Source organism: Fringilla coelebs (assembly GCF_963513975.1).
Source record: "Fringilla coelebs genome assembly, chromosome: 12".
Taxonomy (NCBI): domain Eukaryota; kingdom Metazoa; phylum Chordata; class Aves; order Passeriformes; family Fringillidae; genus Fringilla; species Fringilla coelebs.
In genome coordinates, this window is record NC_140038.1 from 20,615,033 (window position 1) to 20,636,734 (window position 21,702).

Consider the following 21,702-nt stretch of genomic DNA (forward strand, 5'->3'; position numbering starts at 1 on the left):
CCCGCCAAAGCAGGGGAGTCTGTTCCGGCGGAGGGATCCGGAGTGGCGCGTCACCCTCCCCTCACAGACATCGCATAGCGCCGGCGGGCGGGAGGTTCGATTGTGGCGGGCGGCGATGGCGGCGGAGCGGCGGCGCCGGGCGGGCGGCGTCCTGAGTGAGCTTCTATTCCGGTGAGGGTCGGGCTGTTCCCGGGGCTGAGCGGGCTCCTGCTCCGGTGGGGATCGGGGCTGTTCCCGGGGCTGTCCGGGCTCTTGAACCGGTGTGGATCGGGGTCACGCCCTGGAGGTCTCCGCTGCTCTGCTGAGGGAGGTCTGGCCCTGCTTGTGGGGAGGCTCCTGAGGCTCCGGTTGTAACCTTGGAGTGTTTATTGTATGTGGGTAATGATGCTGTTTAATGGGGAATGCTGAGGAGAAAGGTCGCATATCACAACGTTTTCTTTTCTTTCAGGATACGCGAAGAAGGAAAGGACAGTATCCCCGAACATCCCTATCTCTATGAGGTAAAATCGTAGACTGGTTTGGGTTGGAAGGGAGTTTGGCAATCATCCCATTCCCCCCCCGCCCATGACAGGGACACTGTCCACTGTCCCAGGTGCTCCAAGCCCCAATGTCCAACCTGGCCTGGGACACTGCCAGGAGTCCAGGGGCAGCCACAGCTGCTCTGGGCATCCTGTGCCAGAGCCTCCCCACCCTCACAGGAAGGATTTCTTTCTAATTTCCAATCTACACCTGCTCTGTCAGTGTGAAGCTGTTCCACCTTGTCCTGTCAACTCCATCCTCTTAAAAAAAATGATGCAATGCAGTGTCTCTATACAGTGAGTTAAAAAGTTTTGATTTTTTTTCTTTTTTTTTTTACAGACTGATGTAGAGATCTCATTGGTTGGTGGCAGTTGCAAAAATCCTGTTGAAAGATTTTGGAACGGAAGCGCAGCAGTGTATATTTTGCAGAAAGCTGTAAGTGTGCTTGGTAGATATTAAATATAATCCAGACTTTTGGATTCCCATCTGATGTTTTTCTCACACCTTTCATACACATTTCTCTTAAAGACACACAGTGAAGAAAGAGACTCCATGGAGGAATCAAGAACAGATGATGCTGTTTATGCCTCTGAGGTTTTGCCAAAGGAGAGTCCTGGAGCCCTGGCTCTTTCTGTTGGAAAAGCAAAGTAAGTGTGAAAGCTTTCCCTCCCCTTTTGAGGGAGTTTTCTTTTGTAATTCTGTGTCTTTTTCTAATATTCATAATCTGTATTTTTAATCCCCTAAATAAAATGACTCATTAGTTTATGAGGAGTTGTGATTGTTTTCATCCTGCAAAAGGGCCTTCCTACTTTTAATGGCTAGATGTGTTTTAAAAAGTAGCTAAAATCCAGGTAGTCAAAAAGCACTTAGATGAGCAAAAAAGCTCAGTAAGACTTCAGTGCAGTGTCCTTTTTTTTTTTTTTGGTAAAGCTCCTGTTAAAAAAAGCTGATTTGCATCTTTGGTGTTATTAAAACACCAATGCATGGTACCAAAATGTGGTTTACCTGACTAATGTGTTCTCTTAATTAGCTTAGAATGTAATATTCAATTATAATTTTAGAGTCTTCAGTCTACATTAATATATTTTGTTATTTGTTGTCATCTTTCTCCCTGCTCCTGTTTCTAGGCAGTTGATTTCCTTGTACACAATGGTGCAAAACCCAAACATGACCTCCCTGGGGATGAGTGACCTGGCTGTGCTTCCTCCCCTGTGGGCCAGGTGTGATGGTTCAGATCCTCAGCACACCTGCTGGATTGGAGCTGAGCCTCTCAAGGCTGGAAACAAAGTCACAGGGCTCAATATTTACCTGGTTTCATGTGATGGTAAGGTGGTCTTGGTGCACAGAAAATTAAACGAGGAAGGCTAAAAAATGTGGGAATGCTGATGTCAGAATGCTGTCTTTGTGTGATACTGGCTTGGAAATGCTCTGTATTCCTGGTTTCAATGAGCAAGAAGGGATTAAAATAAGAGAAAATATATTTTTACCAATGCTGTGGGGGGGAAATGGCTTTTTTATCTACTTGGTGCACCTGTAGCTGTGCAGGCCTACCTCAGCTCGTTTTTAAACTGCTCCATTCAGCATCTTACAGAACTCCTGACTCATTCTAAACATTTATCTATGCTCATATCAGCTCTTATCACCAATAGAGAAATGCAAGCAGAATTCCTGCTTTCTAAAGGACAGCACGAGTCATGCCTCACCAAATGGAGTATTTGGGAATGAATTTGAAGTGCCACATTTGAATTGTGTCAAATGGGGGTTTTTGATTCTCACTTTTTTTGCTTTCCTAGGTCCTACAGCTGATAAAACCCGTTTTCCAAACCTGGAAGAGCTCAAAATGGAACATAAAAAAAGACATCATGCATCTGTTGTAGGTTTTTATGCTCTGTCACGGCTTCAGTTGAAGTTTAAAAACTCTGTTTTGGGTTTATGATGCTGGTTTGGGGAGGCTTTTTAGATTCTCTGGGGAAACCACCTTAGTATGATTCTGTAGTATTTCAGGTTATGTTTATAATGTATTTGTCTGCTATTAATCCTTTTTTGCTTGCTGTGAGATGCTTTTAAAATTACTTTGCCTGTAGTAGTTTTGTTGTTTTTATTTTTAAAATCTGTTCATTTTAGGTGACAACAAAAGGATTTGCTCGGTATGAGCTGATTGCAGCTGCTGCAATAGAGGACACCATTGCAGAATCTGGAAGCAACATCTATGTGGATATCACATGGAATGGTGTGGAAAAGATTCTGGAGACTCCCCCAGTGATCTCTGCTGCCACCCTGGTAAGTCAGGATGGAAAAAGCAAATAAACTCAAGCCTGTGGCACAATATTCACATCATGTGTAGTATAAAGGATAGAAGATAAAAGCAGTGTAGCCTGTTCATAAGCTGAATTGTAAGTTGTGCAGACAGGCTTCTCACTGATGAAAATTTTAAGATGCTTAATTTCTAAAGTTTGAAACTGAGATCAAGTTGTGGAACTTTCAGAATATTGCCCTGGAGTCGGGGGACCCCAGAAGTCCTGTGTTCCAGCTGTACCGAGAGCTGCAGTTCCTCTTGGTGAGTGCAGGGGGCAAATTCCAATTTCACATTTGCATGGAAGGGGGATTTTATGTGCCAATAATTTCCTTTATTGAAAACTTCATCAGACCTTTCAAAGATAACTTCAAGTGTTTATTTTAGCTGAAACTTTGAGCTCAGTTTTAGAAATCTTGAATAGAATGAGGGCAAGTCATCCAGGAAATTCTGCAAATTTGTAACTCCTGGTTAGCTGTGCAGAGATTTGTGATTCTTGGTGAAGTTGTCTGTGAAAGATGACACATGCAGGCCTCCCAGGAAGAACTGATTTCTTTTGGGATTTTCCTGCTGCTTTTAGGCTTTGGCTGAAGGTCTGAAGACGGGTGTGACTGAGTGGCCCGAGCCTTCAGAGTCTGAATCAGCTCTTAAACTGGTCCAGGAATTTCTGACTGGTAATTGCTGCTTGTTCCATGGGGAGGGAGGGGTGTGGCACTTCACAGGGATAAAGGGGAATTCCACATACAACTTTTAAAGCATTAGAACTGGGAATGTTCATTTCTGTGCTGTAAGCACTGCACAGAGTAGTTAAATAGGTTAATACATATTTGTCATTTTTCTTTGTCCTAATATCATAGATCAAAGTAATAATAATAAAAAACATTTTTTAAAAATTTCACACTATATCCTTACCCAATAAAACCAGTTTTAAAGGACTCAGATCTTTTATTCAGTGTATTTGTTAGTTTTAATGTGCCTGGGCATTAAGGATGGGTTTGATGACACTTTTCATAGTGGTGGAACTTATTTTTTTAACTCTACTAGATTTAAAGAAGAAGCTGGATGGAGATTATATATTTGAAGACAAGAATGAAACAGAGGTTTGTGCAATTTCCTAACAGCTGCTTTGTCATTTTGCTTCCATTTTTACTGCAGATATTTCAGATTTTGACTAAATCTTGTATATTGTTTATATGTGTAAATAGTGATGTAAAGCAATATGGATCTCTTGCTTTCTGTCTCTGCTGTTTAAAAATAATGGGAAAAGGTCTGATTTCTTCCAGGAATTCTGACCTTTCTGCCATTGCATTCTGTAATTAATTTGCTTTTCTTGCCTAATTTAGTTATTTGATGCTAATTTAATAGTATCAGTTGAATATGTGACTTAGTTATCTAGAGGTTTATGGTATTGTGAAGCAGTAGGCAAATTCAAATTATAAAAAATATATTTGGTTATATTAAGATTTTTTTCCCTCTCAGCTTACAAGGAAAGGTTTAGATCTATTTTCTATTAAGAGAGAAGCAGCATTTTGTTGATAATCTAAGAATATATTGATTTCTGTGTCAACAGAACTATTCTGTGTCAGGATTACAGGGAAATAGTTTTCTGCTTTGAGAATTTGTGTCTCTGGATTTTGGCCTCCCAGGCACTGCTGGGTACACAGACAATACCTGGCGGAGATCTGAAGTCTCTCTGCAGTGGCTTTTGTTTCCTGGTCCAAGGCTAGCAGTTGTCCAGTTGATAATTCTGTAAAGAATCAGACTCACTTTTAAATACAAGTATACTGCCAAATACTGTGTGGTAGTTTCCCTGGAAAAAGGAGGAAATAAATGATAGAGCCAGTTTTGATCTCTGGAGAAATTCAGATGTGGAAAGTTTTTGACTCTTAAGGCACCATTTTTCATTGAAGACCAATAAATTCTTCCAGAAAATCAAATGTGACACAGCTGCTGTGGACAGTTGCATAAAATCAATCTTTGGTGAGCGAGGAGACCTGGATTTCACTGAGCAATTATGGTGCAAAATGAAAAGTAAGTGTATTGTGACTTGTTTTCCTTTCATTTTCTTCTCTGTCTGCTAGACAGTATTGCTTTTTCAGGGAAATTCCTGTCCATTTCTGAGTTTTAAGGACTCATCAGCTCTTCAGAAAATTGGTATCAGCAATACCAATTGCTCTCTTCCTAAAAGAGCCCATTTTAAGGATGTAGGATGATCTATTTTCTTACAACCTTCCCATGGCTAACCAGCATCTAGCAGGAGATAATTTCATTTTGTTTGACTGCAAAAGGTGTTAAACCATTGGTAGTTTCTCTAAAGCTAAAATCCATCTGCTCTAAAACTGAAAACTTTATTATTTCTTTTTCTCAAGATCTGAGGGACAATTTTCAGTGTATATAGAATTCACTGGTCTCTGTTGATCAATGTTTTGAGTAACCTTTTTTAAAGTCATCATATGACAAAGGTGCCAGAAAGCTGTGCAGTCTGTAATTTCAGCTCTCTTTCTTTAACTGAGGGGTTTTGTTCATGCAAGGCTGTGTTGACCTGGTGTTAGTGCCTTAACAGCTGGAGAAAGAGCCTGAATTGATAATTCAAATGCTGTGGTTCTCTTTCCAGGTGTCAGTTCCTATCAGGAGTTAATAGACTGTTTCACACTGGTCATAAAATCCCTGGAATGTGGTGAGATACAGCCATGGGTATGTATTTGTGTTTCACAATAGAAGTTAAAATTTGGGATAGTTTAGAGTAAAATGCAGTTCTTGTCCCTTCACTGCCCCTCATTTGTGTTGTTTTTAAATTGTGTGTTTCCCTGGTATTGAACTTCTGAACACTGTTGGTGGTGCTTCATGCACAGTTACATCACAAAAAGATTTGTTTCTTTTTAGATTCATCAGGGAAGTAGCACTTTCTTAAGTCAGTTGATCCAACAGTCCTACCATGGAAAGATGGAGGATGTTACCCTCAGTGACATCACTCCCATTCAGATGCTCCTGGAGGTTGGCTTGGAGAAGATGAAGAAAGATTATGTCAGTTTTTTCATAGGTGAGCCTGACACTTGGTAACAGCATTAGGAATTCAGGAGAAAAGGTGTTCCATGCAGGAAACAATGAACTTTTTGGGTAATCTCTATCTCTTCATTCCCATCTGCTGAAGTGCAGTTTCCAGCTTCCTTAATAATGGGACTTTTCAGCTTTTAAATTTCAAAATTTTAAAAACTTATTTTTTTCAAAAGAAGCATACCTTTGTGTTTTACTGTTGTTGTTACCCCTTCATTTCTTTTTGGCATTTGTCATCCTGTTCTCATTCTTTGTTTATTTGCTTTTTTATTTTCACTACTTTTGTAAACTTGTGTGTCCTGAGGAGGGTGGTTGTCTCCAAGTACACGGTGGGTTTCTTCATTGTGTAGCCTTGGTGATAAATGAAATCATGCCTTGACCATGCCACTTTAGAGGGGTTTTCTTGTTTGGAATGAATGATCATGTCAATAAATAACATCGCACTCCTGCTGACTTTGTCCTTTAGTAGATTTCCTGTTTGATCACCTGAACGTTGCTTATATTTCATCTGATACCATATATTAAATTTTAATTTTTCTTCCTGCTGTTCCTTTTACAGGCCAGGAACTTGCAACAGTAACCTACTTGGTGAGATGCTTTATTTTTATTTTATAAAGCACAGCATGCTTAGCTGATGGTGGGATGCAAATCATATAAGTTGAGAAACTGAAGTGCAGATCATGAGGCTGGAAATGTCAGAAATGCAGAAATGTCATTGTTTTGTTTCCTCATTCCCAGATAATTCCCTTAATATCTGATCTGGGTCACTGTCAAGGCAGTGAACCTTTGTCACACTTTGATGAGACTTGGTTCTGAGTCTGCTGGGCCACTCTAAAAATCTTGGCTTCTCCAAAGAAACGGGAAGATGGTTTTATTTGCTGAGGGTGTGTTGTTTGTCTGTATCAAGGGAGTGCTCAAGTAAGAACAGAAGCTCTTTGCTCTTCCAGGATTACTTCATTTCCACATCAGTGGAGCTCCAGGAACAAGTCCACCGTGTTCAAAAGCTTCACCATATGCTGGAAATAATGGTCAGCTGTACAGGCTTACTGCAGTTCAGACATGAGAACCTCTTCCCTTTGACACAGTAATTATTTCATTTCTACTTTTGCACTTTAAATGACAGTCACAAATAGAGTTTGTTTGGCAGTTTTAAAAAAACACCAAAATGTTGGTGATAGTGAGACTGCAGAAGGAGCAGTTGGATCTTCCTGCCAAATTTTTCTTTGGGACTAAAACTGAAAAACTAAAGGCAATAATAAAGTGTGAGAGTATAGTTAATTTTGCACAAGGTTTTTGCTCTGTTGTACAAGCATTTCTTTAAAGAAAGTAACCTGATATCTCTTGTAGGATTTGCATGAAGTATTACAAGGAAAACCCTCTAAATGAGAAGCATGTGTTTCAGCTGCCCATCCGACCAGCTCTTGTGAAGAAATTCTATCAAAAGTAAGAGAAACTTCAGCATTTGCAGCATAAAATTCAGATGTGACTGAATACCTGACTCAATTTTGATGTTTTTTGATTATGCTCTCAGTGATAACCCTGAAGTCTGGAGGGTGGAGATAAGCAGTGGGCATGGACAGAAGGAAGTTAAAACAATGTGGCAAGTCAGTACCAATGCTCCAGTTGAACATGGGACATCAAACAATTCAGGTGGGGAATGGTAGTGGTGAAATGATATAATCAAAGCACAAACTTCAGACAAGTTCAGTTTTTATCCTGAGTTCAGCAGGTCTGAACTTTATATTTACTTTTCAGCAAAAGTGAAATGATATTTTGCCTTCTACTAAAAGAGTGAGGTGGTATTTACAGAATTAAGGATATTCAGAAAATGGTGATTTTTTGCGTTCTCACCTTGACTGAGTTATGTTTTTAGAGTTAAAATGACAGAATAGCTATAAATATGAGATGATTGATACCCAAAAAGTCTTGCAACTTATTTTTAAAGTATTTGCTAATGAATCTGAGAAGAGTTTTGAAGACAAATTTCCATGTTGCTAATGCTGGTCTCAAGTCAGAGAAGGTGCAAAGGGGAGAGAGTCTGCCTTGCTGCAAGCAAATGCAGAACAAGTGGAAAAGCATCAGAATGGGGAAGAATTAAGCAGAGAGACTGGTACAGAAATGATTTGCCTTTTTGGGATGAGGTTTGATGTGAGGGTTTGGTAAATCTTCCTTGTCATTGATTTTTGTCATGAAGTGCTTCAGTAAAACTGCACTTTGAAAACTGTTCTGGAGGCTGCTCCAAGGAGTAATCTGGACTAATCTCTACCTTCTAACAAGAGGGGTTAATCCCAACTTTTCCCTTTGTCCTTGCAGGTTTCTTGTCTGACTCCACAGTAAATGGAAGCAGTGAAGAAAGGCTGTATTTTGTTACCATGACTCAGTGCAGTCAGGTGCAGTTCACTTAAGTTGATGTTACTGAGCAAGCAGGACTGGAAAGGTACAGAAAGGGAGAAAGTTTAGTGTTTTCTGTCCCAACAGAACCTTTAGAAACTTAAGGCTTCAAACAGTTTATCTTCACTGATTTATTTGTTTTATTACACTTAAGTGGGATCTCCACAGCCACAATTCACCTGTAGCACCTCATTTGTTAAAAATGCAGTGCAATTATCACTGTACAGTATAAATATTTTGTAAATATGGCGGATATTTTTCATATATTTAGAGGCATTCAACAAAGTTGTGCACTTTGGGGTTCATATTTAATTTTTTGATCATTAAAAATGCAATCAGACACTGTTCAAAGTGTGAATTATCTTAACCAACAAACCAAGCAATATTGTTATGTTCTCCTGGGATCGAGTGATGCTTTATCATCCTGAAGGATTTGGAAAGTTCTTCATCCAGGGCCTTGGGATCTTGAGCCAGTTTGGGTTTCTTTGTCCCTGTATTTATATTTTGGAGTATTCTTGAAAATACTTCTCTCTTCTCTTCAAATTATTTTATTCCTTCAATGTGAAGTGAGTTATTTTAACAGTGTTGTCTTCTATGTTTTGCATAATTTTTTAAAAAACAAATTCAGTATAATTGGCTGACTTAATAATTTAAATGTGTTGGGAGTTGCATGTGTTATGTTGATTAATCAGTGAGGTAACATTTTGGTGGTCTAATTTAAACAATTCCATAGTTTTGTACATGCTGACTAAATGATCTGAGACAGAAATATTTTGTATTAAAAACTCAACTATGGGTAAGTAAGAATAAGGAAACCCCCCAATATTCATGCTTTTAAAAATATAAGTTATAGATTATTATTATTATAAATTTTTATAACTTCTGGTTTCAAGCAAAACTGTATTTCAAGTACAGCCAGCTGAATTGTGGAACCAAGTTTTTATAGTACTTGTTTCTACCTGCAGTAGAAGGGAATTTAAGGTGGAATGTTAATTTTGGAAGTACTTGGATTACTTAAAATCCACATTTTCGTGTGTAATATATTATAAAGTTGTATAAGGTAAGTTTAAACTGCAGGGGTGTGGTTTAAATCTGATTCAGAAGTTGTCACCTTGGATTACTCACTTCAAACAACTCTTCTCCACACCTAAATAGCAAGGTATATATTATTCTAACTTTTAGACATGAACAAATTCATTTTTAAGCAGTGCTTTTGGAATATTTAAGTCCTTTTATATTTTAAAATCACATGTCTTTCCTCAAATAGATGGTAATCAAAATGCTGTTGATGAACAGACTGAAATCAGAATTTGCAAGCAGCTTTTGATCACTTGAAATTTGTACTGGCAAGATTTGAATCACTTTACTCTTAACTATTTTTCTGACTAACAAAATGCGTAAAAGTTTCCAAAATAATAAGGATTGTAAAATCTACTACTTAGAATCAGTGGAAAGAGAATGTATTTTGGTAAAAACAAAAAGATGTTTGGGAATTGAATAGAAAGATGATGAAAGCTCTAGGTGGATTGGTAAATAGTATTTCATTACAGGGGTATAAAAAGAAGCATCTGTGGTAAATTTAAACTACTCAAATAAAGCAGTTGCAGCTTAGTTCTTTTGGCACATGAAGATGTGTGCAAACATCAATTTTAGCTGTGGTTTCGAAGGTAGAATATGAGGAGGACAATACTGATGAGAATGCAGAGTGTGAAAACTGTAGGAAGAACAATCTCTGTCACCATTTCCATGTGAGTAACCAGGGAATCTAAAATTTGAGAAATGAGGAATATGTGAGAGGTTTAATCCCCTGGAGTACAGTAATACCTAACTTAGAGTTAACATAAAGATTTTTTTTGAACATAAAAATGTTAACATTGACATAAACAGCAAACAAAGCAAACAGAACTTCCTAAGTCTGCCAAAGCTGGGGCAAATCCACGATAGTTTTTCCTCTCTTTGTTTGTGAAGACATGTCAGTGCTCAAAGGGTTGCAGAAATTGTCCTTGCTGTGAGTTAGCTGCAGTGCATTAACAATATTTTACTGATCCTCTGATATTTATTTCCCTCACCTGAAGGTGAAAGAAAATTGTCAAAGAGAAATCCTTGGGAAACTTTGGCCTTTTTATGATTGTTCTGTATCTGTTTGAAAAATTAAATGGGTTTTATTTTGTAGAACTTTATTCCTCAGAGAAGCCTGGAAGAGTTCAGTAAACCCAGTTCATTCACACTGAACGTGACTTGGAAGTGGAGGCTGAGCAGGATTAACTTAGGCTGGCTGCTGGGATGTTTCCTACCATGTGGAGTTTAGCTCTTCCTCTTGTAAACATCTATAGTAGTTATTTGATCTTAATAAAATCCTTACTCCAGGAATTCTGAAAGGTCCTGAATTACACCAGGAGGTTTTTAAGTGTTCTGGATCACTTGTGTTGGGGTTTCTTTGTTACCAGGAGCGTCAGAGCCCAAATTTTATCTTAGGCCAGTCCTCAGCCCTTTTATTTCTTTTTATAGTTCCACTTTATGTAAAAGTCAAACATTTAGAGATTTTCTGTCTGTGTGGTTTTCTTGATTTGTCTGGGTTTAGTTAGTGTTTGAAAAAGCATTCAGGAGTTTTCTTTTAAGGAGAATCCCCAACCTCAATTTTAAGTAGTAACTCTTCTAGTTCCTGTATTTCAGTAACATCCACAGCTGATCCATTTAGCCACAGTGGTTTTAGTTGGAGACAACAAATAAAAACATGTTTCTTTAGAGGCTTGTATTGCTTTTGGGGAGAAAATACCTTTTAGCAGCATTCAGAGAGCAATTTAATATCTGAACTTTGCAGAATCTGCTTTTATAGAACAAAGCAGAGCCCTCCTTACCTGCAGCAAGGTGTTGGTGTGTGGCAGAGCAGGTGTCCATGGCCTTCCGGTGCCAGTTTTCCACCTGGGAAGGGTGACACTCTGTGAGACTGAGCATCCTCCTCACTCCCACAGCTCCCTCCTTGTCCCTGCAATTAACTTGAAACCACTTCATTCTACCAACACCTGGGTTCCTGAAAGTTTCTTTGTGGCTTTTATTTCAGGGTATTTCTCCGAGTTAATTGTTTAAAAAAATTTGGATGGCAGATAATACATTCCAGTTATTTGCCAGTAGGGTAGGACATCTGTGGAGTTTTCTGCCTAGAAATCTGACAGCACTGCTAAATAACTTCTGATGGAGAACTTTTGTCTGCATCAGTAAGTCCAGTTGGAGTTTGTGGAATGCTTTAGAAACAGTAATTGAGTCTCTTCCACTTTCAGTGTCTGAATATCTGTATTAAACAGATCCCTATTTTACAAAGTGTCACTTCTGTAACATATTCATACAAGTTGTTTCCTGAAATTCAATGTGATATTTGCACATAAATCAAAGAAAAAGGGAAAAAAAATCAGAATTAGCAGCTGTCATTACCTCTCTTGGATTTGGGAATCCATTTGCACTGATAATCTTTTTATAGTAGTCAACAGAAGCCTTTGGGTACCGTGGTTTGTTCTTGTTTTTGAAGTCAATGTGGTAAAGCCCAAATCTTTCAGAGAAGCCTTTGTTCCATTCAAATTTATCCAGCAGTGACCAGGCAGTGTAACCTTTGACATTTACACCATCATTTAGAGCTGGAAACAGAACACAAATCACTGCTAAAGGTGGGGTTTGTCCTTCAAATATGGTTCTGGAAATGTTTTGGTTTATAGTAGGAAGAGATGGGGAAGAGGACAGAAAAAGGAAGTACAAATTAATTCAGATTCTTTGAAATCATCTTTAGCTTAGAGGTTCTAGAGCTCTATGGGCATGGTAATCTCCTTTCTGAGAGTGAAAACTGAAATATTGCAGTAATTAATCTCAGGTAGGTTATTGTAATTATTAGTATTAATATGTTTGCTTGGGTTGATATTTTGGTGAAAATTTGAGTCTGGTTTGCTGTCCATTTTGACTTGTGAATAGTTATTCCTCTGTGATGGAAAGGACAAAGTAAAAAATACTCCAAAAGTCAAATCCTATAAAGCTGTTTTCAAGTGACCTTTGAGTATTTCATTGATGTATCCCTTCAGGTACTGGATCCTCCACTCATCACACAGCTGAGGGCACTGCACTGTTTCAGACACTCCATTCTCTGTCACATAAATCAGGGGGTTCCCATACTGGGTCTGCAAACAGAAATGTTTAAATTGCTTCACATAAAATAATTTTATTTTGACAGAATATGTGAATTAGTAAAGTGCATTAAAAACAATTTTCTACATTTACTTACCTAAGAAAAATGTGTAGTAGGAATTTTAGTTAACTATGGGGCTTATTTTAAAATGACTGAATTATATAGTTTCCTGAGCTGAAATTAAGGGGTTTTTGACAAAGAAAATTCCCACAAGGACAAGACCAATAGCTGGAACTGTTGAAAATCTAAATCTAAACCAGGCATTTTGTTTGCTTCCTTTATAATTAAAGATCTGCTCTGCTCACCTTAATGAAGTTGAGCAACCTTCTGAACCCCCAGGGCACAGAGTAGAGCCACTTAGGGCCTGGGGCTGGCCAGTCAGGGTCCACCAGTTCAGCCAGGTCAGGGTCAGTGCGGTAACTGGACACTTGGAGGAAGGGAAAGCTCTTCTGCAGAACATAACGAGTGGTAAAATGACCAATTCCCAGGAAATCCGAGGTGCCTTTAATATAGGTTTTCTCTTGCACTGAGAAAGTTGGTAATCTTGATGTCCCCAGGCCCTGCTGGGCACTCTTCCTACCTAGCAAAATAATTATAGGAGACAACTTCTGAGGAGCACAGAAATTGGTGTTCTTTATCTCACCAGCAATAAATCATGGAATCATAAAATCCTGGATGGTTTGGGTTGGACGGGACTTTTAAAATCACCTCCCCCCCTGCCATGGGCAGGGACACCTTCCATTGTGCCAGGGTGCTCCCAGCCCCACCCAGCCTGGCCTGGGACACTGCCAGGGGCAGACCCAGCTTCTCTGGGCACCCTGTGCTGGGGCCAAAGAGGGTTTTCTTTAATTTAGTGTTAATGTTGAGGACACCTGAGCTTAATTGGTTTTTTCAGATGAGATCACCTTTCATCCTTTTGGTTTGGAGAATTAAGTTGGGTACAATACATGGAGAAACAGTGATTTCAAGAGTCCTGGTGTGTCCCCAGAGTGCTTTAGGAGCCGTGTCCAGCCCGGGGGCCTTTGCTTTGCTATCTCCCCTGTGCCCTGACTTGACTAAAGCACATGTTGGCCAGGAGTTACTCCCCTGTAGTGTGCTAGAACTGTGGATCTATCCATGTCACAGCTACTGGGACTTACCTACATAATTCTTCATAACTTCTGGGTAGTCCCCTCTGTAAATGGGGTTTGCAAACCATCCCAGGTGGAACTGGATGTACCTTTCAGCAGCATCTCTGTCTGGCTGGCTGTGTGGATCAACAGGTTCCCCCCAGCCACTCGTTAGAGAAATTCCAACCATCCCTTAAAATAGAGGGACAGTTCTGCAGTTCTTGAAGGCCTTAACAGAAACAGCAGCACAATCAGAGAATGAATCCTCATTACCTCTCTGCTCCCTGCGCCAGGTGCTGTTGTAGGAGTGCCAAACCTTGGCATGAGTCTGTAAAAAAGAATGTTAAAATAAAATAAATCTTGTGCACATTTTCATCCCTTATGGCATGGAAAGCTGGTGAGCACTTTTTGCACTGAGGTCTCCCTGAAAATACCACAGAATTTCTTTTGTGTTCATTATAGAAACTTTGATTTCATGTAAGACATCACAAAATTCTTCGTGCAAGATTCCTTCCCTAAATTCCAGGACATGGAGCTGACACACAGCCCTCAGGACAGGGCTCTATCCTATGGCTCTGCTCTTTGGATGTCTCTCCCTCATTTATTCAGGCAAATGAAAGTTCATTTTTACCAGAGACTTCCTGAAGTCACTTGCAACATCCAGGTTCATTTCAACAGGCCAGGATGTTTGTTTCTAGACTAACCTGGATGTTTTCTTTTTCAGCCAGCTTGAAACAAATTAGAAGAGACATTTATAATATAAGGAATTTCAAATTGTTGCAAGTGTTAAATCAAGCACCAAACATTGGTAGTGCTTTGGATTCTGCACTGGAGGTTTAAAGCCAGATGATAATTTCAGGGCTGTGAAACTACATTTCAGTTTAAGGAGTGAAATCTGATAAAGATCCTGAATTGACACGTAATTTCAGGAGCTTTTTTACTTTAATGATGTGATGAGCAGCTTTGTAGGCGCCGCAGCCGCCGAGCTTCAGTCCTGGCGCGTGTTCTCCTGTTTCATAGCCCTTTTCAGCCACTGCCTGCAAACACACAGAGGCACAGTCAGTCCTGCTCTGGGCTCCAGAGCCAGGGGATGTGCTCCATCCTCTGCATCCTGTGCTCCCCTGCTGGGCTGGCCCTCTCCAATCCCCTCTTCCCTTGGCTCCCAATTCCTGCCTGCTTGGTACTGAGCTGTGGTGTGTTGGGAGCAGGGTGTTGGTGAGGAGGGTTAGAGGGTGAGCTGAGGAATGGGGAAGGGTAAATAACAACTGCCTTTCCAGTTCCTAATTTCTAATTTCAGTCTCTCCAGCTAAGGAGTTTTCAAAATTTTCCTGGAATTTCACGTCTTAAAACTCTGCCCGTGTGCAAAATCTGCCCACTGAGATTTTTGGCCACCGAGATTAATGGTTTAAATCTTTCCCCTTCCCTCTCCATTTTTCCCCCTACTCTTCTCTAGTGTCACTTGCACAGAACTTTGGGAACAGAACAGTGCAGTGGGAGAGTTTGGAAGGAAAGCATTGATGACTTACCCAAGGATTGCTGAATGTAATCCAGTGTTTCACACGGTCACCAAACTTCTCAAAACACAGATTTGCATAATCATTAAAATAATTCATCATGCTTATGTTCTGCCAGCCACCATACTTTTCTTGGAGAACCTTTGGAAAGAAAAATTTCAAGATTCAATAATTGTACTTCAAAGTCAGCTGCTGCTTAAAAAGACTTTTATTTCTATTTAATTCTACTTCTAGCTCAGAAAGAGATTTTTCAAAACTTCAATGCACATAAAATCCAAATGAATAGGAAATATTTACAAATTCTTAAAATCATGCAGGCTTCTCTATTTTTTTTAAGTACCCTTAGTTCTTACCCTTAAGAAATTATTTCTATCAGAAGGCTTTATTTAAGCTGTTTCACGAATTTAAATAGTCTGACCTGTGGCAGATCCCAGTGGTAGAGGCTCACAATAGGGGTGATGTTGTTTTCCAGAAGACTGTTAATTGTGTCATTGTAGAATTGTATTCCCTTCTCATTCAGTTGCTCAGCTGATGGAAAGCACAGACAAGGAATTACCTGCATTGGTTCCCAAATAACTGGAAGAACAGAAATCTGAAAATATTAACCAAGGAGTTTTACATTACAGTGTTGGGAATTCTGTAATAATAAAATGCAGACAAACAAATCTGTGTAACAGAAAAGTTGAACAACTGAGGGTTACTCAGGAGTAAAATTCCTTCCAGATGAGAATATTGGGAAGAATGTGGTGAAATTGTGCTTACCTTTGATGCCTGTGGGCATAATCCTTGGCCATGAGATGGACAAGAGGTAGTGATTCACCTTCAGCTCCTTCAATAACTGAATGTCATCCTGTGAGAAGAAAATCCAAATGACACATCCTGAGGCCGAGCAGAATAACTTCAGTTCCTCATCTGTCTTAACTAATTCTGAATGCAGAGAATCTATGGAAAATTTGCACAAAAGAGGATTCAATCTGTTTTCTTCTGATCTTTGAGGTGATGGCTCGTTCTGCTTGAGGCCTTCCTCTTTAACCACTTTTTTTGACAGGCCAAAGAAGTCCTGTAATGTTTTGTGCAACTGTGGAGACTGAATGTTTGCACTACAGAAAAATGAGCTGAGGTTTTGCAATACTATTATATTTATATCAGAATTTGTGTTAGAAAATAATAGAGGCCTGTAAATCTTGACTTCAAACATTTTCAGCTCAGGCTCAAAAACATAATTACTTGGACTTTCCTTCACTGTCTTATACTGGAATGAGAAAACCTCCTAAATCCCATATGAATATATGTTCTTTTGCTAAGAAATTGTACATCTTCAGTGTTCAATGAAATTAGAAATTGGTGGTATTTGGTGCCAATGCAGAGAGGATTCTGATGATGAAAGCAAAGAGTGATCTGATATAAAGAGGACCAGGTAAGTGGACAAATACAAGCAAGTTTTAGAAAGTATTTCTAAATCCAAATCCAAATAATCTCTGTGTCAATCTCTTCTGGTGCCACACCCCAGGGAGGCTCAGAGCCCCAGCTTCTCTGAGATACTTTTTAAGCTGTTCTTTCAAACTTCTGCTGGTTTGAGAGCTCAAATGAAACCTCTCGTGCATTTTCCCATTTTAGGAGAGTAAGGCATAGTTACTTTTCTCTTAGTTCTTGCTGAGACCTCTGGTTCTCCTTTGAACTTCATCTATGTGGAGAAACTTCAGGGGAATATAACTTTTATTAAATTTGTTGCAATTCCAATTATGTAACAATTATGTAACCCTGGCTTCTCACAGTCATTTGGATTCCTCTTGCTGTGTATCTGTCTTTCCTCCAGCACAGTAATTTCAAAATTGGTTTTGATGGTATTAGCCTTGGAAACATGTTGTGAACAGAGCTGCATTGATTATTTGTTATCCTTTCAAAAAATGGGCAACATCCAGACTGAATTTTAAAGCCTCTGAAAAATACTTGGAAAACCTCATAAGTGCACACACAGAGAAAAAGTTAATTTTATTTAAAGGTTAAGTATGTTTATTGTATTTCTAACTAAGCATTTGGACTTCCTGCAGCATCTACAATATTTTTTGGACAAAAATCCTGAAAAGCTGAGATGTATTTGGGAAACACTGTGGGATTATTGATTCTATGAGATTATAAAGGAAGAAGTTTTTACTGTACTGATTAAAAATATCAGCACTTGGATTCCTAAGGTCAATAAGCCTTTAGAGCAGCTAAAGCTGTTCCTTCAAAATGGGACACCAGGATCAAGGAGGGGCCCCAGAGCATTTGCAGAGGCACAGGTGACTCCTCCTGAGCCGTACCTTGACCCTGTAGTAGCCATCGCAGGCGGAATCTCCCGTCTCGTTCCTCAGCACCTTCCCTTTGCTGTGGGTGAAGGCATCCCAGATGCTGGGCCCTTTGCCATCCTTGTCCCAGGCCCCCTCGGTCTGGTAGGCAGAACTTCCCACACCCCACAAGAAACCTGAAGGTAAAAGCAGGGGAGTTATTGGAACATGTTCCTGCTGCTTGATCCTGGTGCTAAATGTTCATAGGAGAGAGGAACTGGAAGCGAAAGGAAGCGCTGCTGGAGAGGCTGAGGTTTTCTGCATTTCAAAATGTGTCTGTGCCTCAATAGGTCTGAAAATGGGGAATAAATGAAGGTGTCCTGTTCTGATGCACTGAAAAAAGAAATGGCATCCTTTCATTTATTAAACCTGTAAAATCTGTATTTTACAGTGATGAGGTAGGGTATTGATAGTGTGGCAGAAATGTCTAACTGTAAAAAACAAATTAGGGTTCCACATCATTTCTCCCTGCTGGTTTTCATGGTAGTTTTAACAACTACAAGTTTAGATGTTATGTAAAATATACAGAAATATTCTGGATTTTTTTCCCTATTGTTACACAAAATACTATATCATAAATGACTTAAAAACTTGAGCATGAAAACCAGTCAGTGCCTGTATATTTCTAGTTTTGATTTTGCTTGGATGAAGTATGTTTAAATATGTGTTGAAGAAAGGATAAGGTTCATAAATCCATACTGAAGAGTGGATTGGAAAATACTGAACAGCTTAAAACAAACCCAGCACAGTTATTTCACCGTTTTCTTAAATTGGCTGCATAACAAAGGGTATTTTAGTTTATTTCATTAGTTGTAGGTAATTTATTAAAAAGGAGGAGAGTTCTCAGGTTACACTTGGACATGAGCTGTTATCTGTGAGCCTGTCCTTGTGTTTCCTATTGAAGTGGCTCTGTGGAATGCAGGGTCATGTGGATCCCTGTATTCCCACAGCACATCCCAGAGCGCTCTGCATCCTGCAGCCACCTCCATTTCTGTTCCTGCCATTTCCCTGGGAGGACAGGGAAGACCTCTGGGTCACTTCCTTGTGCAAAGGAGCAGGTCTAGAACATTCCAAGTCCCAAAGCAGCCGGGTTTGGGCCGTACCAGCTGGGAAGGTGCCGTAGTAGAAGGAGCCTGGGTTGTTCTTGGTCCACGGGAAGTCCTCGGCCACGCTCAGTGCCATCACTGCCACCAGCACAGCCCAGCGCCTCAGGGTGTCCCTCCTCATCCTCACCAGCTGTCCCTGCCAGGGAAAACACCAGAGCTCTGTCAGGGGTTGCTGCTCCACAAATTTGGGGGGTCAAAAGGGAAAAGCTGGTTCTTTTTCTGCTGAATGGGAGTTATAATTTAAGGCTGAAAGTTTGGGCAGAGTGGAAGCAGCAGTTAAACTTCTGCAGGCTGGGGAAAATGAGGGAAGATTGATCCCCTCAATCAAAATTATAATTATTAGAAGCCACATATTTTCTCTAATGTTACTTATCTTTGTTCTAAAGGTCTCTTTGTTGGTACCTATTTTGTTCTGAATTTCAAACTGTCCCACAAATATCAGTGAGTAAAACCCTCTAACCATGACAAAAAGAAACAATTATGCTGGTAGCATATTTCCACCTGTCATGGTAACAATCCCTGTGGAAGCTGAAAAGGAAAACTAATACTTGCAATTATTGCAGTTTTAATTAATTGCAGCTTTTATCTTGATGTTGTCCTTTTTATCCAATCCCAGCATCAATTTTAAACTGTGACATCGAGTTAAATTATTAGAGAGACACATTTTAGCTGAGTTAAATAAAGTTTCAGAAGGGCTTTTTAGAATAGCACTGATTTCCCCAAATTGATACAGTCCCCAAAGGATGTTTTACATTCCTGAGCATCTGCTGGTGGATCTGAAGATGGGGCTGGGCCATGAGGAAAAGCAGAACAAATATTTTAAATAATAATGTTTTGCACTGGAGTACCTGAGCTGCTTTGCAGGTTGGCTCCTGACCAAAATAAACCTGCAAATGTGGCAAAAAACAAAAGGCAAAGGACTGACCCCCCCCCCCCTTTTCAGAACGTGTAATGAATGTACAGCCTCAGAGACCTCCTGTTCCTCTGTTTATTAATGATCATGTCCTAATTAACACAGGAACTGCACAGCTGGCTTGGGAAAATGGAACTACTTCAGCACTAAAGCCTTTAGTCCTGGATTAAAAATATCTCCACCTCGGCATTCCAAATGGGAACACTTAGATTGCAGGGTTAAAAAAAGCCCGTAGCAGACTAAACATTTTCAATCAGGTCTAGATACTCTAGAATTGCTTTTATTTTGAAGGTTGCAAATACCTTTATTTATAAAAGGTTGCAAATACATGTGATTTTAACTTAGATGAAAGCTCTCTGGTTTAGTCAGTAAATTTAAATTTAGCATTGCCCTTCATCTTCTCATTAGCACTGACCAACAGTCCCAGGAAAAGGAGCCAGGAGAGCAGGAAATGTTCCAGGGGTCTGTGCATGTTTCTGCAGCTGAGGCACTGCCCCAGGGCAGCAGGGCTGGGGGGTTTTACTGAGTGCTGCTAGGAGCTCGGAACTAGTTTGGAGTTAGGCATAACAACAAAATCAATTCTTCACTTTTGGCTTGATTATTCTTAGTAGTAGAATTAGAAATAATTTCAGTACCTCAAGAACAATAAAACACTTAAGGATTTTACAGCACTCTGTATTGAATAAAACAATCTATGCACAATCTACTGTGGAATATTCAACCAAACACTTTTCAAATTCATATGTGCATTTTGGAGCTCTTCATTGCTCTGGTTTCTGGCATGTATCTCTACAATCACAGTAGAAGAAATAGCTTTTCAAATAGTACAAAAAGGTTAATAAGTTTAGGGGTTAATAAGTTTAATAAGGTTAATAAGTTTAGACTGTAAGGATGGTCCTGTAAAACCCTTTTCACCCCCTTGCTGTCTGGCAGCTGGGATCCCTTCTGCCCTGATTGTAGCTGGAGTTATTTCCATTTTCCCCCATGCCTGCCTTACCTGGTGTTCTTCACAACAGATGTGTCCTATCTGGGAGATTCCTCTGAACTGCCACAAACCTACCAGGGCATTCAGAATAAATTTACTTGCCCAGAATAAATGCATGGAATTAATCCAGGCTATCACAAAACCTCGGGAGAAACATCTAGTTGCAAACAGCATTTTTTTCACTTACAGTCACAACAAAAAAGAACAATCCTTTTGTATCCACAGCCAATGCTGCAGGACGAGCTTTAGCTTAACCACAGGAATCTGTTAGCAATGAGGATTTTCCTTTGTAAGCAAAATGAGCTTTGCACTTATCTACACATTCATACAGGACTGCCTCTTGAACAGGGGCTTTGTAGATATTTTTCATCAGGAATTGTAGTGATGAGCCAAGGATGGATTCAAACTGAAAGGGGAAATTTAGGTGAGATATATGGAAGAAATTCTTCCCTGTGAGGGTGGGGAGGCCCTGGCACAGAAGCTGTGACTGGCCCTGGATCTGTGGAAGTGTCCCAGGCCAGGCTGGATGGGGCTTGGAGCAGCCTGGGATACTGGAAGGTGTCCCTGCCCATGGCAGGGGTGGAATCAGGTATTCTTTAATGGCCCTTCCAACTCAGCATTCTGGGATTCTGAATTCTATGATGTTCTCTTGGTGCAAATGTCTGTGTCCTGGATGGTGTTTGGCAGGGAGCACTCAGTGACAGATTTGGTGAGGCCAAGGGCTTTGTTTATACATAGCATCATTTAAAATCAGATGCATTTAAAATTAAGATGCAGGCTTGAAAAATCACATGCTTTTTCTTTTCTTTCTAAAGGAATTCCTTACAGTGATGTCTTTGTGGAAAAAACAACTCTCCAGTCTGGATGTTCAGCTCAAACTAAAATTCATTTCTTTTACTTCTGGAGTTACAGTCAGTCCCTCTCACACATAATGTCCATTGAAAAGGCAAAAAACCAGGTAACCACTGCTGTGATTTCAGACATCTCTGCTCACCTGGCTGTCAAGTGAGAAAACCTCTCTGTGCTGAGGGAGAGGGGCAGAGCCTGTGCCTGAGCCAGGGCAGAGGGAGGCTCTGGGCACGGAGCACAGCAAAGGTGTGGGAGCTTTTCCCACACCCACCTGAGGAGAGGGATCTCTGGGCAAGGGGAGCCTGGCAGGGGCAGCAGGAGCAGCTCAGCTCCTTTTGAGGGTGGGGGATTTTCTCCTCCCTGCTGTGCACCCCCGAGCTGCTGGATGCTCTGCCTGGGTGGCTCCTGCCCGGGACTCGCTCTCCTGTGCTTTTGCAGCTCGAGTTTGTAAACAAACTCCTTCAAGCTCCTTTT

At 40.2% G+C, this 21,702-nt stretch overlaps 2 protein-coding genes across 2 annotated transcripts; one reads left to right on the forward strand and one right to left on the reverse strand.

Moving 5' to 3' along the window:
• Nucleotides 1-83: 83 nt before the first annotated feature.
• Nucleotides 84-8,422, forward strand: ZWILCH (zwilch kinetochore protein). Its single transcript, XM_084213641.1, has 18 exons — nucleotides 84-171; nucleotides 449-500; nucleotides 859-954; nucleotides 1,048-1,166; nucleotides 1,647-1,843; nucleotides 2,313-2,392; nucleotides 2,644-2,799; nucleotides 3,005-3,076; nucleotides 3,393-3,486; nucleotides 3,857-3,912; nucleotides 4,741-4,843; nucleotides 5,427-5,506; nucleotides 5,696-5,852; nucleotides 6,426-6,454; nucleotides 6,814-6,950; nucleotides 7,214-7,309; nucleotides 7,398-7,516; nucleotides 8,180-8,422. The coding sequence occupies exons 1-18, from the start codon at nucleotides 116-118 to the stop codon at nucleotides 8,269-8,271; spliced, it is 1,791 nt and encodes a 596-aa protein (XP_084069767.1). The 5' UTR covers nucleotides 84-115; the 3' UTR covers nucleotides 8,272-8,422.
• A 1,484-nt stretch (nucleotides 8,423-9,906) lies between these two features.
• LCTL (lactase like) lies at nucleotides 9,907-18,602 on the reverse strand (the record flags this gene model as incomplete). Its single annotated transcript, XM_084213818.1, has 13 exons — nucleotides 9,907-10,022; nucleotides 10,327-10,396; nucleotides 11,687-11,886; nucleotides 12,291-12,417; nucleotides 12,731-13,005; nucleotides 13,565-13,726; nucleotides 13,808-13,862; nucleotides 14,476-14,571; nucleotides 15,061-15,189; nucleotides 15,467-15,576; nucleotides 15,811-15,898; nucleotides 17,352-17,512; nucleotides 18,479-18,602. 13 exons carry the CDS (start codon nucleotides 18,600-18,602, stop codon nucleotides 9,907-9,909), a joined length of 1,713 nt encoding a protein of 570 aa, XP_084069944.1.
• Nucleotides 18,603-21,702: the final 3,100 nt, after the last annotated feature.

Coding starts and splice junctions, on each gene's coding strand:
- ZWILCH (XM_084213641.1), top strand. CDS start 116: ATGGCGGCGGAGCGGCGGCGCCGGGCGGGCGGCGTCCTGAGTGAGCTT. Junction 172..448: donor CTGAGTGAGCTTCTATTCCG/GTGAGGGTCGGG, acceptor CTTTTCTTTCAG/GATACGCGAAGAAGGAAAGG. Junction 6,455..6,813: donor TTGCAACAGTAACCTACTTG/GTGAGATGCTTT, acceptor TTGCTCTTCCAG/GATTACTTCATTTCCACATC.